This window comes from Sycon ciliatum, chromosome 11 (genome assembly GCF_964019385.1).
Source record: "Sycon ciliatum chromosome 11, ocSycCili1.1, whole genome shotgun sequence".
Lineage (NCBI taxonomy): Eukaryota > Metazoa > Porifera > Calcarea > Leucosolenida > Sycettidae > Sycon > Sycon ciliatum.
In genome coordinates, this window is record NC_088653.1 from 16,132,808 (window position 1) to 16,145,848 (window position 13,041).

Below are 13,041 nucleotides of genomic sequence, written 5' to 3' on the forward strand. Positions count from 1 at the left end.
TCTCTCTCTCTCTCTCTCTCTCTCTCTCTCTCTCTCTCTCTCTCTCTCTCTCTCTCTCTCTCTCTCTCTCTCTCTCAGGTCAAGTGGAAAAAGCAGTGGCGGATCCAGGGGGGGGGGGGGTTCCGGGGGTTCCATGGAACCCCCTAAATTTGCAAAGTGTGCGGCTGAGAAATATCGAAAAATATCATGTGTGCACAAAAGGACGTCCATCCGATCACAGTCAGTGCAGTCACCATGGTCACTGAGTCAAGGAGCACAGACTGTCAGGCAGTGCACTGCATGCGCGTGCGGTAGATCGATACTGTACGGATAGTACTTAGTAGTCTGTACTGGTGTTCACGTCCGTGATTTACAAACGGACACTGCAGCCAACATTGGGTGGTTGTTTCCTTTTTGATCTTTCGAAACGATCCAAACTTACCTCCATTGGCGCTGTCATTCACTGCTGGTCAGGATGGGTGTGGTGCGGTCAGTATTCCTTGGACAAGTTTTTTTGCAGAAGAGAAAGGATGTTCCGAGTACTGACACTCTTCAACGAACTTCGAACCGTACACGTAGAGTTCAAGCTCCTCAGAAGATGAGGGCTCCGACATCCAAGCAAAGTCAGTAACCTCTACCTGCTGCAGCATGCAGTAGTGACTAGTTGTTCCTCCGCAGGAACGGAGTGCTGTGCCAGCGATGTGTTTTAGATGACATTGAAAGGATTGTACCCCGTCGACACTGTTTCGCTGTTGTTGTTTCTGTCACTGAAGTGAAGACGATGCTCTTGTCCTGTGACTATAGAGCATTTCGCATCGTAAAAATGCCAAAATTTTCCGAAAGTACAAATGGACAGGGAAAGTAACTTAGTTGTCATTTCGGCATTCCTGGCTCTTAACGTACCCATGGCTTGCATATTCGATCTTTACAAGAAGTTGAAGGGGTCTTCAATCCCTCACTGAACCTGTGTGCCAGTCGATTGCATACATGTATAATTTAATTATGATTATGTGTCCGTACTAAAATTTACAATGTAGGGTAAGCAGCAGCATTTGGCCCTGTATACAGGTTTTCCATCGTCCACCACACCACAACTGCGCTCCGACTCAGTCTCCAGCGATGGTGGTGTGCTGTGGCAACATGTCGAGGCCGGCTGGAGAGCGCAGTTGTGGTGTGGTCGATGATAATATTATGTCCGTAGTGCGTTTTAAAAGCATGCGATTCCCACTAACACAATCGGATTGTCGTTATTACAAGTGTCAACCGCACATCTGATTCCATAATATTTTGGCTGTTCAATTTTGGCTCAACCGGAACCCCCCTGTAGAGATCTCTGGATCTGCCCCTGAAAAAGACTGCAACTTCTATGACTACCATTTGCATCTTTCTCTCAAAGCAATGAGTAACTTAGACTTATGTGGCCTAGGCCGCAAAAACCAGGGTTAGTTGATATTTGGCGAAAATCAGTTTTTTGATGGCTTTGAACTGTCCACTAAATGAGTGTGTCTATGGGCCAAATTTTGGAGCTCTGGGCACCTTCCAAGATGGTCAAAAGAATGCCCGAAATCATGGGTGAAGGTCGACAAAAATGATCAGCAAAAAGGCGAAAAGGAATGCAGTTACAGTTGGCTGAAACTCACTGCGCCGCATATGCAAGTCCCCTATCATTCACTGACCAGAAAAAGCCACTTCATAGCTGTGTGGTGTAGACCAGGCTGAATACTGTACAAGCAGAAATATTCGTCTGGAATTTAATTTCGTCTTTTTCGTCCAACAAGCCGCTGGACTAAATTATATGCCGGACTAATGTTGATTTGTCCAGCTTTTCAATACACTCTTATGATCCATGGACGAAATTTACAACCGGACGAACTCTCTTTCTTTGGAGTTGGACGCAATTATTGACCGACGAAATTTTCCGCCTCCACAGTTATTATTATTATTATTATTATTATGAACAGTTTCGCGTACTTGAGGACCAGCCTCTTTCCGCCTGTGTGTTCCTGAGCAATAGAAGGAGAGAAACAAAACTATACTATTATGATGATGACAAGGGAAGACATGGACTGCAAGGTACGGTTTACAAATCGACAATAAGCAAATAGCACTGAGAAGGATGGGCAACTTCTGTTTCGTCAGTGTTCACTGTGCGTTTTTCACGAAGGCCTTCCACACTTGCCTGTCGGATGCCTTCTGCCGGCGGCTCTGCAGATGCGGGCTCCTCTTGAGTGGCGTTTGTCTGTGGACGCAGTCTTGCTGGATCTGGGTGACTAAAGTAGTCAGAGGTCTTCCTGGCTTGGCTGTGTTCGGTGGATTGAAGTAGAGTGCCATGGCTTGTTGCGGTGGTGTGTCTTCGGGTAGGCGTAGGACATGTCCCAGCATGGTCATTCTTCGTCTGTGGACTTCCTCGGAGATGGGCTGGCTCTGACATCTCCGGTATAACTCGATGTTTGTGATACGATTGGGGTAATGTATGCCCAGTAGCGAGCGAAGCTGTTGCCTGTGGAACACGTCCAGCTTGTCACTGACTGCCTTTGTTGATCCCCACGTACAGCAATTGTACAATAGGGTCGGCAGAACATATGCGTTGTAGAGGCGAACTCTGCGAGCTTCTGAGACATGCTCCCTCCGCAGCCACAGAGTGTACATGTTCTTGAAGGCAATCGTTGCCCGCTGCTTTCGCCTTTGGATGTCTTCGTTAGTTGCCATGAGTGATCCCAGCTGCTTTACTGTTTTCCAATTTTCTGTTGTTGACGATACTGTGACCCATTCCGTCTTCTGGGTGTTTACGTACAGCGACCAGGATTCAAGGACCTTCGCAATGATCGGCAGTGCAGCTCGTAACCAGTCTAGACTTGTGCTGTAGTAGTTGACATCGTCAGCATACCTGCTCTCATGGGGTAGTAGTCTATCGCTTTCTGGACGGGGTGGCAGATATGGCCTCCACAGTAGTAGCGGTCAATTCATCAGCCTTGCAAGCTGTTGAATGGTGCAATCCCAGCACAAGTTGCTATGTCTAACATAGCTGTTCGCTATTATCGCTTCCGCGATGGGCAGGTCTGAGGTCTGAGGTGTGTGTGTGTTTGTGTGTATGTGTGTGTATGTGTGTGTATGTGTGTGTGTGTGTATGTGTGTGTATGTGTGTGTGTGTGTGTGTGTGCGTGCGCGTGTTTGTTCACGCAGATATCAACGAATGTGAGGTGGACCCGTCACAGTCTCCGTGCGCTCTCCAGAACGCTAAGTGCACAAACACCGCAGGCAGCTATACATGCCCGTGTAAAGCTGGTTTCCAGGGACCCAACTGCAACGGTATGTGTATGTAATGTGAGGAGATGTATGCAGCTACCAACTGGTGTATATTCAATAGCCAGTTGATCAGCAACATTTTTCATCAATTTGTTTATGTTAGAGCTGAACCGATACGCACACCCTGCTTGACGATAACCCCAAAGCTGTGTTTACACGACAACGCTGGGGGCGAAAACGCAACGAAATCCTTTCGGAACCATGGTTCATTTACACGGCACGCCGAGCAAAACGTAAAAGTTGTACACCAAAACGGAAGAAAACCAAAAACGCTGGCCAAGGTGGAAGAATTTGAAAACGGAAACGTTCTGCCGGATAAATTTGGGTGTGTAAACAGTCGAAACTTTGTGCTGGTCTCGTTTTCCGTCACGTTTGTTCGTTTTCGGCCGTTTACATGTATCCGACAATCCAAAAAATGGTTTTACAATTTCCGTCATGTGACGTGTGTTGCCGTGTGCCTGTTTTCAACCATTACTTGAGTGTGATTGGTGCTTCCACGGCAACACTTGGCATATGACGAACTTTGGCGGATCCTTTGCTATCGTGTAGACGCTTGAAAACGATACAAACGGAGACCACCTCGGATCGGCTTTGATCGTGTAAACGTACGAAAAAAGAAATGCAGGAATGAAAACGGAAAACTGGCCGTGCGTTGTCGTGTAAACGCAGCCTCAAATAGAGAAAGCGAAAAGGGACGTTATCCCGATTTTTGTGCGTTTTGAGTTATCAATAGATTCTTGTAGCCAGAAGATGTACAAAGCACATGAAAAAACCCGATTCAAAATCGATACACGGATAGCAAAGTTACGGGCATTTTCCACGATGCATCGCATATATCGCATTGTATTCCACGAAAATATCGCATACATTTTCATGGACAATCTTCATGCTGCGCAGCTTCGGAGGTACTACGTAGCCTGGGAAGGTTTGGGCACAGTCGTTACGACCTACAGTTCTGATTTTTGATCGCCAATGCGTAGAATGTTTGTCGATTTAGATAGGGTTTTCTTCCACGGGTGCGGTGCTGTATGTTACTGGATCTCCTATACACAGAGTGAATTTGCTCCAAAGAAGTCTCGTATCACCGAGAAACGCACAGTTTCAAAAGTTCCATCCGAACGTGACAGCCGGAAATCAGCTGATTGACTTCAAGTGCGATTGTCTCAAAATCAAGTGCCGCGGGATAACGTCCCTTTTTCGCTTGCGCTGGATTTTAGCAGAACAATTGATATATCGATATAATGATATTTGAAGCAGGGCATCTGGTTGTCATAGCCGCACGCGGCTGGCCCTCTGCGCATCAAGATAGAAGCCTCGATCATTGTCAACGTGACGTCGCAGCTTAAAGCCCGATTCACAATACAACTTTCTGCGACGCGACACGCGATTTGCGACAGTTGCGACAAGAAACTGCCTGTCGCGAGCTGTCGCAACCTGTCGCAAGCTGTCGCAATGCACCTGTCGCAGAAGTTGAAGAAAGTTCAACTTTTGCGACATGCGACACGCGACATACACAAATGGAGTACAGTTTCGACCCTGGATGCACGTGCAGTGCACGTGCATAGTACTACTTGTGCATGAGGATGTCGCAAACATGAAGAGTATTGTGAACCGTGTGTCGCTGTCGCAGCTCGTCGCATGTGTCGCAAGTCGCATGTCGCGTCGCAGAAAGTTGTATTGTGAATCGGCCTTAAAGCACAGCGCAACAAGGTCCTGTACGAGTTACGGTCAGAGATCAAGAAGAGATCAATATCCAAGCTGGAGTCAAGGGCTGCAGAAATAGAGACAATGAGAAATGATACGGCAAAGATGCATGCTGCAGTCAAGTCTCTAAGAAGGAAACCCACAGAGATCCACGTTCAGAACAGCGATGGCGCTCTGGTAAATCGTTCAGAGCAGAAAGCGGAACTTTAGTCGATCTCATGTAATAGGACAACACTGCCTGTTTGTTATTCGACGTTAAATAAACCAATCCAATCCAATATCAGGTCACTTTCAGACTCAGTTTTCTCACTCCAGTGCGGAACCCCTTCCGAGCAAGGGTGATGTGTTCGTTACACAGGTTACACAGTCGCAGGTCTGCAAAACCACGAGCAGGCTGAAGAATAGGCGTTCTCCAGGCCCTGATGGTGTCCACAATGAGCTACTGAAGTATGGTGTGTCCCCAGGCCTATCATCTCCCGTCACCAAGATCCTCCAGAGTTCACTAGAGTCATCGTCACCTGATCCTGCTGTCGGATCGGGGCTGCTTATACCCTTGCAGAAGCCAGGAAAGCCAAGAGGACCCTGCACAAGTCTACGCCCCATAGTCCTACTCAATGGTGTGCGCAAAATTCTCTCGGCCATCACTCTGGCAAGGATCTCCTCAGAGGTTGAGGACTACCTCCCTTCATCCCAGAGCGCATACCGACGGGGCCAGGCCACAACTGATGTGGTGTTCACTCTACGGATCCTCAGCGGCATTGCTGAGACGAAGCAATGGTCTCTGTAGAGGCTCGGCATAGATCTCTCGAAGGCCTTCGACACGCCACACCGCTCAGATCTCCTTAGCACGATTGTCAGCGTTGCTCCTACCATGCCGGATGTGCTACCCTTAGTCCACACTCTGCTGTCAGACACCACCACCCTCCAGGTAGGTGTGCAGGAAAAAACAGCACCCCCTTTTAGGTCGAACGTTGGCACATCACAGGGTGACAGTCTTAGTCCGATTCTGTTTACATGCTACTTTGAGAGTGCACTGCGAGGTATCAGATCTGACTCCCCTCCTGACGACATCCTACCACCTGAACTGCAGTATGCTGATGATCTAGATTTCATTGGAACTGATGAGCAAGAGCTAGATGACGTTCATGATCATTGTGGCGAGACCCTCCCAAGCCATAACCTCACCGTTAATACATCCAAAACTGAACGAACAAAGATATACCTGGCTGATGATCTGGAGGAGCGTGGTTCCGAAGCATGGAGAAATGCGAAGTCGCTGGGATCACGGCTAGGCTCAGCGCACGATGTCCAAGCCAGAAAGGCTCTAGCAACCCAGGCATTCTGTTCGTTGTATGCACTCTTCAAGCATCAATCTACCTCACTACTGCTTAGAGTTGCGCTGTACAATACCTATGTGAAGCCAGTGCTGTTGTACAACTGTGCGACATGGGGTCTCACAGATGCCACCACCAGAGGGATTGACACCTTTCATCGAAGGCATCTGAGGACAATGGCTGGCGTTAAGTTCCCAAGCACAATTACCAACAAGCATCTGTACGACATCTGCGGCTCAGCACCGATTTCGCTCGAGATTGACCAACGACGTTGGGAGTTCCTCGGTCACGTACTGAGAATGCAGAAGAGCTCTCCCCACAGCGCGTGTTAGAGTTTTCAGCCACCGCGAGCCTGCGCAGTCGACTGGGCCGACCCAGGACAACTCTCCTCTCAGCTCTTTCTCAGGACTGCCTAGCCCGACTCGGCATTTGCCTGGGTACGCTTAGAGGCCTTAATCAGCTGCGGCAGTTGGCAGGGGATAAATCACGGTGGAATGGCACCCCGTGGCACTCATCTTCCTCTGCCAAGCCGCGTCCTTGACTTATCTCCTGCAGGGTGAACATCATGCACGAACAGTCTACCGTCTTTCTGACATTGCCACTCGAACTTGACAATAGAAGCTGCTTTACGCAGCGTTATTTGCAATAATAATAATAATAATATTAATAATAATAATCCACTCAATCACTTCTTTTCTATCCTGAAGAGAAGGGAAAGAAAACGCTTGATAGAAAAGAAGTGTCTACTGAATTGAGTGGATTTGCGTCGTTGCATGCGAATACTTATTACGAAACTGTTTTCCCACCGCCTCCACACCGGATGGTGTGTCTGCGGGACCAGTGACTCGCTCTAGGGCGAGGTTAGCAGAGTCTTTATCGTCTCCGTCGTTGTCGTCATCGTCGTCGTCAGCGTCTTCCTCATCTCCCTCCTCCTCTTCATCAACATCAACAGCCATTGGAACGTCAAAGGGAGCATCATCGCAGCAGGCAGTGCCAGTAACGGACGTGCCTTTGGTACTGACATCTACATCGGCCTCGTCTGGATTGGCAGTAGCGGCAAGGAATGTCAGGTCGGTTACATTGTCACGTAATTCCAAAGTATGTACTGGTTCTAGTAGCGTTGTTAGGGTGTATGAATCTTCTATCGCCAACCATCTTGTTCAGAATAGTGATTGTCGTTCTAGTTATGCTGATGATTGCTTTTCTGTTTGGTCTCGTTCACGTAGTCAAAGGTATTTGCGTGTATTGGAGTCTATTTACATTTTTACCACTAAGCCGATTTTGTGTAGACAGAAAAAGAATTTGTTTACGTTGAAATTGTTTGTGAATTTAGATCAGTAGTTCTCGTTTGTGGTTGCATGGTAACTTTCTAGTGGTGAATTTATCGCATCTGTTGTCACCTGATATCGTTGAATGGTGTAATGTTTCTTTCAGCTCTCATTTTATCGCGCTAGTTAGGGTCTAAATTATTACTTGCATTGTGCGTATATATATTGAGTTAAGAGCTTTTGTTGATTTGCCAATAATCCTCTGATGAGATGGCGACGAAAACGTTTAGGAACAAGCTTCTTTATTTACATGAAAACAAGTTTTGCTTATGGTGTTTGTACTGAGTGCGCAGCTTACTCTATTTATTGCGTTGATTACATTTTTATCTCCACGGAAGCTTCTTAATAATAATAATAATAATAATAATAATAATAGTAGAAAGGAAAAGGACATATGGAAACGAGTTAAGAGTAACTCTCCACCACTGTAACTAGATACTATATACAGTCAGAAAGTGCAACAACTAGGCACAAAACTGACAGAGTACTGAGACATTCGACGTCCTGACACCTAGCTTCAACACATCTCCGTAGCGCTAACCGACAGCCTTCCAACTTGGAAGGTTCAAGGTTATGGAAAGACCAAAGAGGGGAAGGCAAGCGCAACGAAAACGAGCACAAGCTACAGTCCCAACGGAACAAAGAATGTCGATTGTCACTGGACGATGACGAGACCAGTAGGCGATTTGACAAAGCGGTCTAACTACGGAGATGTGTTGAAGCTAGGTGTCAGGACGTCGAATGTCTCAGTACTCTGTCAGTTTTGTGCCTAGTTGTTGCACTTTCTGACTGTATATAGTATCTAGTTACAGTGGTGGAGAGTTACTCTTAACTCGTTTCCATATGTCCTTTTCCTTTCTACTTTTATTATTGGCTCAATACCCGAGTTTCAAATAATAATAATAATAATAATAATAATCTTCACTAGTTTGAGGGAAAGAGACAAACGGGAAAAGTCTGAAGAAAAAATTGACTGTCACCACCAGGACTCGAACCAGGGACCCTAATAATAATAATAATAATAATAATAATAATTCCCAGTATGTACCGTAATTCCCCGAATATAAGTCACACTCAATTATAAGTCGCACCCCCATTTTCAGGTTTTAGCCAAATAGATTAGATGTATTGACTTCAGTAGTACCGTATTTCCTTGAACACCCGCCGCCCCTTGATTACCAGCCGACCTTGAATAAGCGCCGCCAGTTTATTTTAACTGAGGGTTTTTCGTACACAAGTGCAGAGCAGTTCACATTATTTATACGCAATTTCACAGCTACGAGATGACCTTCAGCTACGATGTCATACTCCTTCACATGCAGCTAGTGCTGCTCTCTGTTCGGACAAAGGACTCAAAGGCGATCTAAAGAAGGGAATAAATCGAACACGCCATGATGACGCCCTCTCACAGCATAACAAAGAGCAAGACGAGTTATTTTATCGACCACCAAAAAAGAAAATGGGACGCAAACAAAGTAAACGGATGAAATGCAAGACGCACTGAGGATTGTCAAATCTACAAAACCAAGAACTCAGATCGGAGAACTTGTCTAGGAGAAAGTGGACACTGACGCTATGAAAGAAACAAACGCAGAAAGAGAATTCAAACGGGAGAGAAAAAAACTTGCGCGTCGTTTTTTTTTATTGCATCCAAAATTTTCAGCGTCGACGTCTTCTTGAAGCCCCGGGCCTCTACTTCATTCTCGTCGGCATGAGGGACTGCTGCTGCTGAACATGCAACTAACTTGCTAGTCGAGCCTCAAGCTCCCTCGCCATGATATTCTTTCCAGCGCAACGGGAAAAGAAAAGAAGATGCACTAGCCTACAGTTTAGCTGGAGAACACAAGGTTCAATAGTGCGCATCGTATGTGAACTCTACCGCGGCATACAGCACGCACATTGTGACGTACAACTATATATTTTTCAGGGCCGCACCCGTTTTGCTAGTTTTGAATACAGGCCGCGGCGGCTGTTCAAGGAAATACGGTAATTCATGCTCAATTGTAAGTCGCACCCCCTTTTCGCCCTTGAATTTTAGTGTACAAAGGTGCGACTTCTACTCGGTGCAATACGGTAATGTAGTGGTGGGCGTGTCTCATGCCAGTGAGCAGTGCGGGCCGAACCCAGTACACGGTGCACGCAGCATCAACATCACTGTTGCTTGCAGTCTAGCACCTTAAACACGTGTATGCCCATGTTGTGGTAGCTATTGTTATATTAGACACCCTTAGCAAACAACGGTCACGCTATTTTGTTTTACGGTACTCGTACCCTTATCACCCAAATAGCGTTGAAGCTGCAGCGTAAAAACGTTATGGGGGCTGATTTATCGTTGTGACAAACGGTATGTTTTTTGGCCAAAATATTGCATAGTCCGTACGCATTTCACCTTGTATCGCGTATATGGTGACATAAATGGTTGTACCGCGCGAAGTAAAAGCTATTCTCGTGGCAACAGCGTACTAAAAATGGCGTGCATCTTGCTAAAGGTCGAACCCAAATCACGGTATTTTCCTCCTTACGGTAATACCGTTACAACATAACGTTTTTTGCTAAGGGTGTCTATTGTTAGTGGCAGCTAACGATAGTCGATAGTAGATTCGATACCTTCCTTAACCCTTTCAGTGCTAATGACGAGATATCTCGCTCTGTAAAGTGTGCCTGAACGGCGGATGACAAGATATCTCGCTCCGCTGCCCACGCAATAGTACCAAGTGCATATATCACTGTACAAACTGTCATAACTCATCTCAATGGTGGCCGATTTTCACAAAATTTAATGATATACCGTTTTTTTTTTTTTTTTTACTATGTTCACATACCCAACTCATAAATAATACAGAAGACAATGGTACTGAGACAAGGACAAACGTGACAACTACTGAGAAGGGGCTGCACTGAGGTGCAGCAGTGATGGTGGGGCATTGATGGCTCTGCCGACCTGAGGTCTCGGCATCACGGCCAGAAACACGCACCAAAAACAAAAGATAGAGCTGTAAGGGTCAGCAAAAATTAAAAGAAAGCAAGGGCAAGCAACAGCTAGTGCTAGTGCGCAGCACATTCGTAGCAATGGGAGTCGTTGACGGGGCACTAGAATGCAGGTGGGCCGACAGGCAGAATGTCCGTGGACCATCGCCAATCCTTTCGGCGGAGGTATTCGTTGATGTTGGACTTATACTTTTGAAGATTTTTGCGAGTTGGGGCGGAGTCTAGAAAAGCTGGCGGCAGGGAATTCCACAGCTGGATTGCACAATGTGGGAAGCTGCGGAGAATGGTGTCTGGTGCTTGACGCGGTAGCGGATTTCGTAGCTGGTAACTGTGGCCGGCGGCCATGCGGAGATAGTTTCGAGTGCGAGTGGCGTCACGGGGCTCAAGCCTTGGTGGGAGGACTGCTAGCAATTGAGTTGGACCGGTGATGAAATGCAGTTTGTAAGTGTATGTAAATGCAGCAACGTATCGCCGTAGGATGAGGCTCTGGAGCTCCGTCCCGGGACCAATGATGCGCAATGCACGGCGTTGGATGCTATCTAGGCGTGCAAGATGGGAGGGAGCAGCTCCCATCCAGGCGAGCGGAGCATACTCCAAAACGGGCCGTACAAACCCCTTGTACACCGTGAGGCGGCCTTCTCGGGAGAGATAGGGCGCAGCTCGCCGCAGGAGGCCCAAGCGCTGTTTGCCACGTATAGACACTGCGCGGATGTGCTCCGCGAAGGACAGCTTCGGATCAAAAGTCACCCCCAAGAGGCTTATTGTGGATGACTCTGGCACAGGGTTGCCTCCAAAGAAGAGAGAGGGCAAGGCTAGCCGCGCTTTTTGCAGCGTGACTGTCATAGCCTGGGATTTCGACGGCTCAAACGCTACACGCCATTCCTTGCCCCAGTCTGACAGACGATTGACGGTGTCTTGAAGCAAGGCAGCAGCAGTGGGGAGATCGTTACGGAGAAGAGTGTACAATGTCATATCGTCAGCATATGCTTCCAGCTGCGTGTTCCCAGCAAGGCATGTGTGTGTGTGTGTGTGTTTGCGTGTTTGCGTGCGTGCGTGCATGGGTGTGCGTGCGTGCGTGTGTGTGTGTATGTGTGTGTGTGTGTGTGTGTGTGTGTGTGTGTGTGTGTGTGTGTGTGTGTGTGTGTGTATGTGTGTGTACGTGTGTGTGGGTGTGTGTGTATGTATGTGTGTGTGTGTCTAGTGAAAAAAACTACAAAGTACACATGTATATTTAAACAACTTCTATGACCACCATTTGCATCTTTTCCTCAAACCAATAAGTAACTTATTATCGTGTGGCCTGATTTCTTTGTGATGCAGCTGTTGATTGCGGATCACCCGGCAACATCTCCAACGCTAAGCTGGCAAGTAGCGATGTAACCGTATATCCCACAGTCCTGGCAATAACGTGTAACGCTGGGTTTCGTGTTAACGCTTCGGTCAACGCCACTGTCAACATCACTACCCAGTGCACATCGAGTGGCACGTGGACACACGCCGGAAAGACAATTTGTATAGGTGAGTGCGCATGTGTGTGAGTGCGCATGTGTATGTGTGTTCTTGTGTGTGTGTGTGTGCGCGCGCGTGTGTGTGTGTGTGTGTGTGTGTGTGTGTGTGTGTGTGTTTGTGTGTGTGTGTTTGTGAGTGTGTGGGTGGGGTGTTCATGTTAGCTCTTGTGCACACTGCGCATGTTTGCAGATATACGTACTCGTGTGCTTGTGTGCGGGCATGTTTGTGAGGGTGTACACGCTTGCATGTGTGCCTGCATTGCCATCATCCATCCATGTGTGAATGTGCGTGTGCATGCATCTACTACAGGAATAGTGGAGATGTGTGAATGTGCGTGTGCATGCGTCTGCTACAGGGATAGTAGAGATGTGTGCATGTGCGTGTGCATGCATCTACTACAGGGATAGTGGAGATGTGTGGTTGTTTAACCAGTATGCTCTGCGTTCACTGCTACAGACGAGAATGAATGCAGTGGAAACTCTCACCGTTGTCATGACAATGCAATGTGCACAAACACATTTGGCAGTTACAATTGCACTTGCTCCACTGGATATGTAGGCAATGGAGCGCATTGTCAAGGTGAGTCACGCTCTGTGGTGAGTTTAACCCCTTGTAGGATTTATATCGAGTATAGGCGTCATAACCACCACCTCCACCCCAGCCGCCGCCACCGCCGCCACCACCACCATCACCCCTAAGCCCGTCGTCACACTACACTCACGGACTCCCGTGTACGTCTACGATGAAAAATCCAAAACAAGTGGACGTATCATCAAACAGGCACAGTTCTCGACCCGTACACAAGTTCACATCTTGGAGAAATTTCAAAAGTTCAAGCTCACGTACAAGGTCGCTTGGGAAAAAGACTAGGAGACTCGGATACGCACGTTCAT

At 47.3% G+C, this 13,041-nt stretch overlaps 1 protein-coding gene across 1 annotated transcript in view; it reads left to right on the top strand.

Annotated features, from left to right (window-relative positions):
• LOC135827137 (uncharacterized) overlaps window positions 1–13,041 on the top strand; it is a 146,384-nt gene that overhangs the window by 78,495 nt on the left and 54,848 nt on the right. Inside the window, exons 6-8 of the mRNA XM_065339661.1 lie at window positions 3,163–3,288; window positions 11,960–12,157; window positions 12,605–12,727. Coding sequence (XP_065195733.1) covers window positions 3,163–3,288; window positions 11,960–12,157; window positions 12,605–12,727 — 447 coding nt within the window. The remainder of the gene's footprint in view (window positions 1–3,162; window positions 3,289–11,959; window positions 12,158–12,604; window positions 12,728–13,041) is intronic.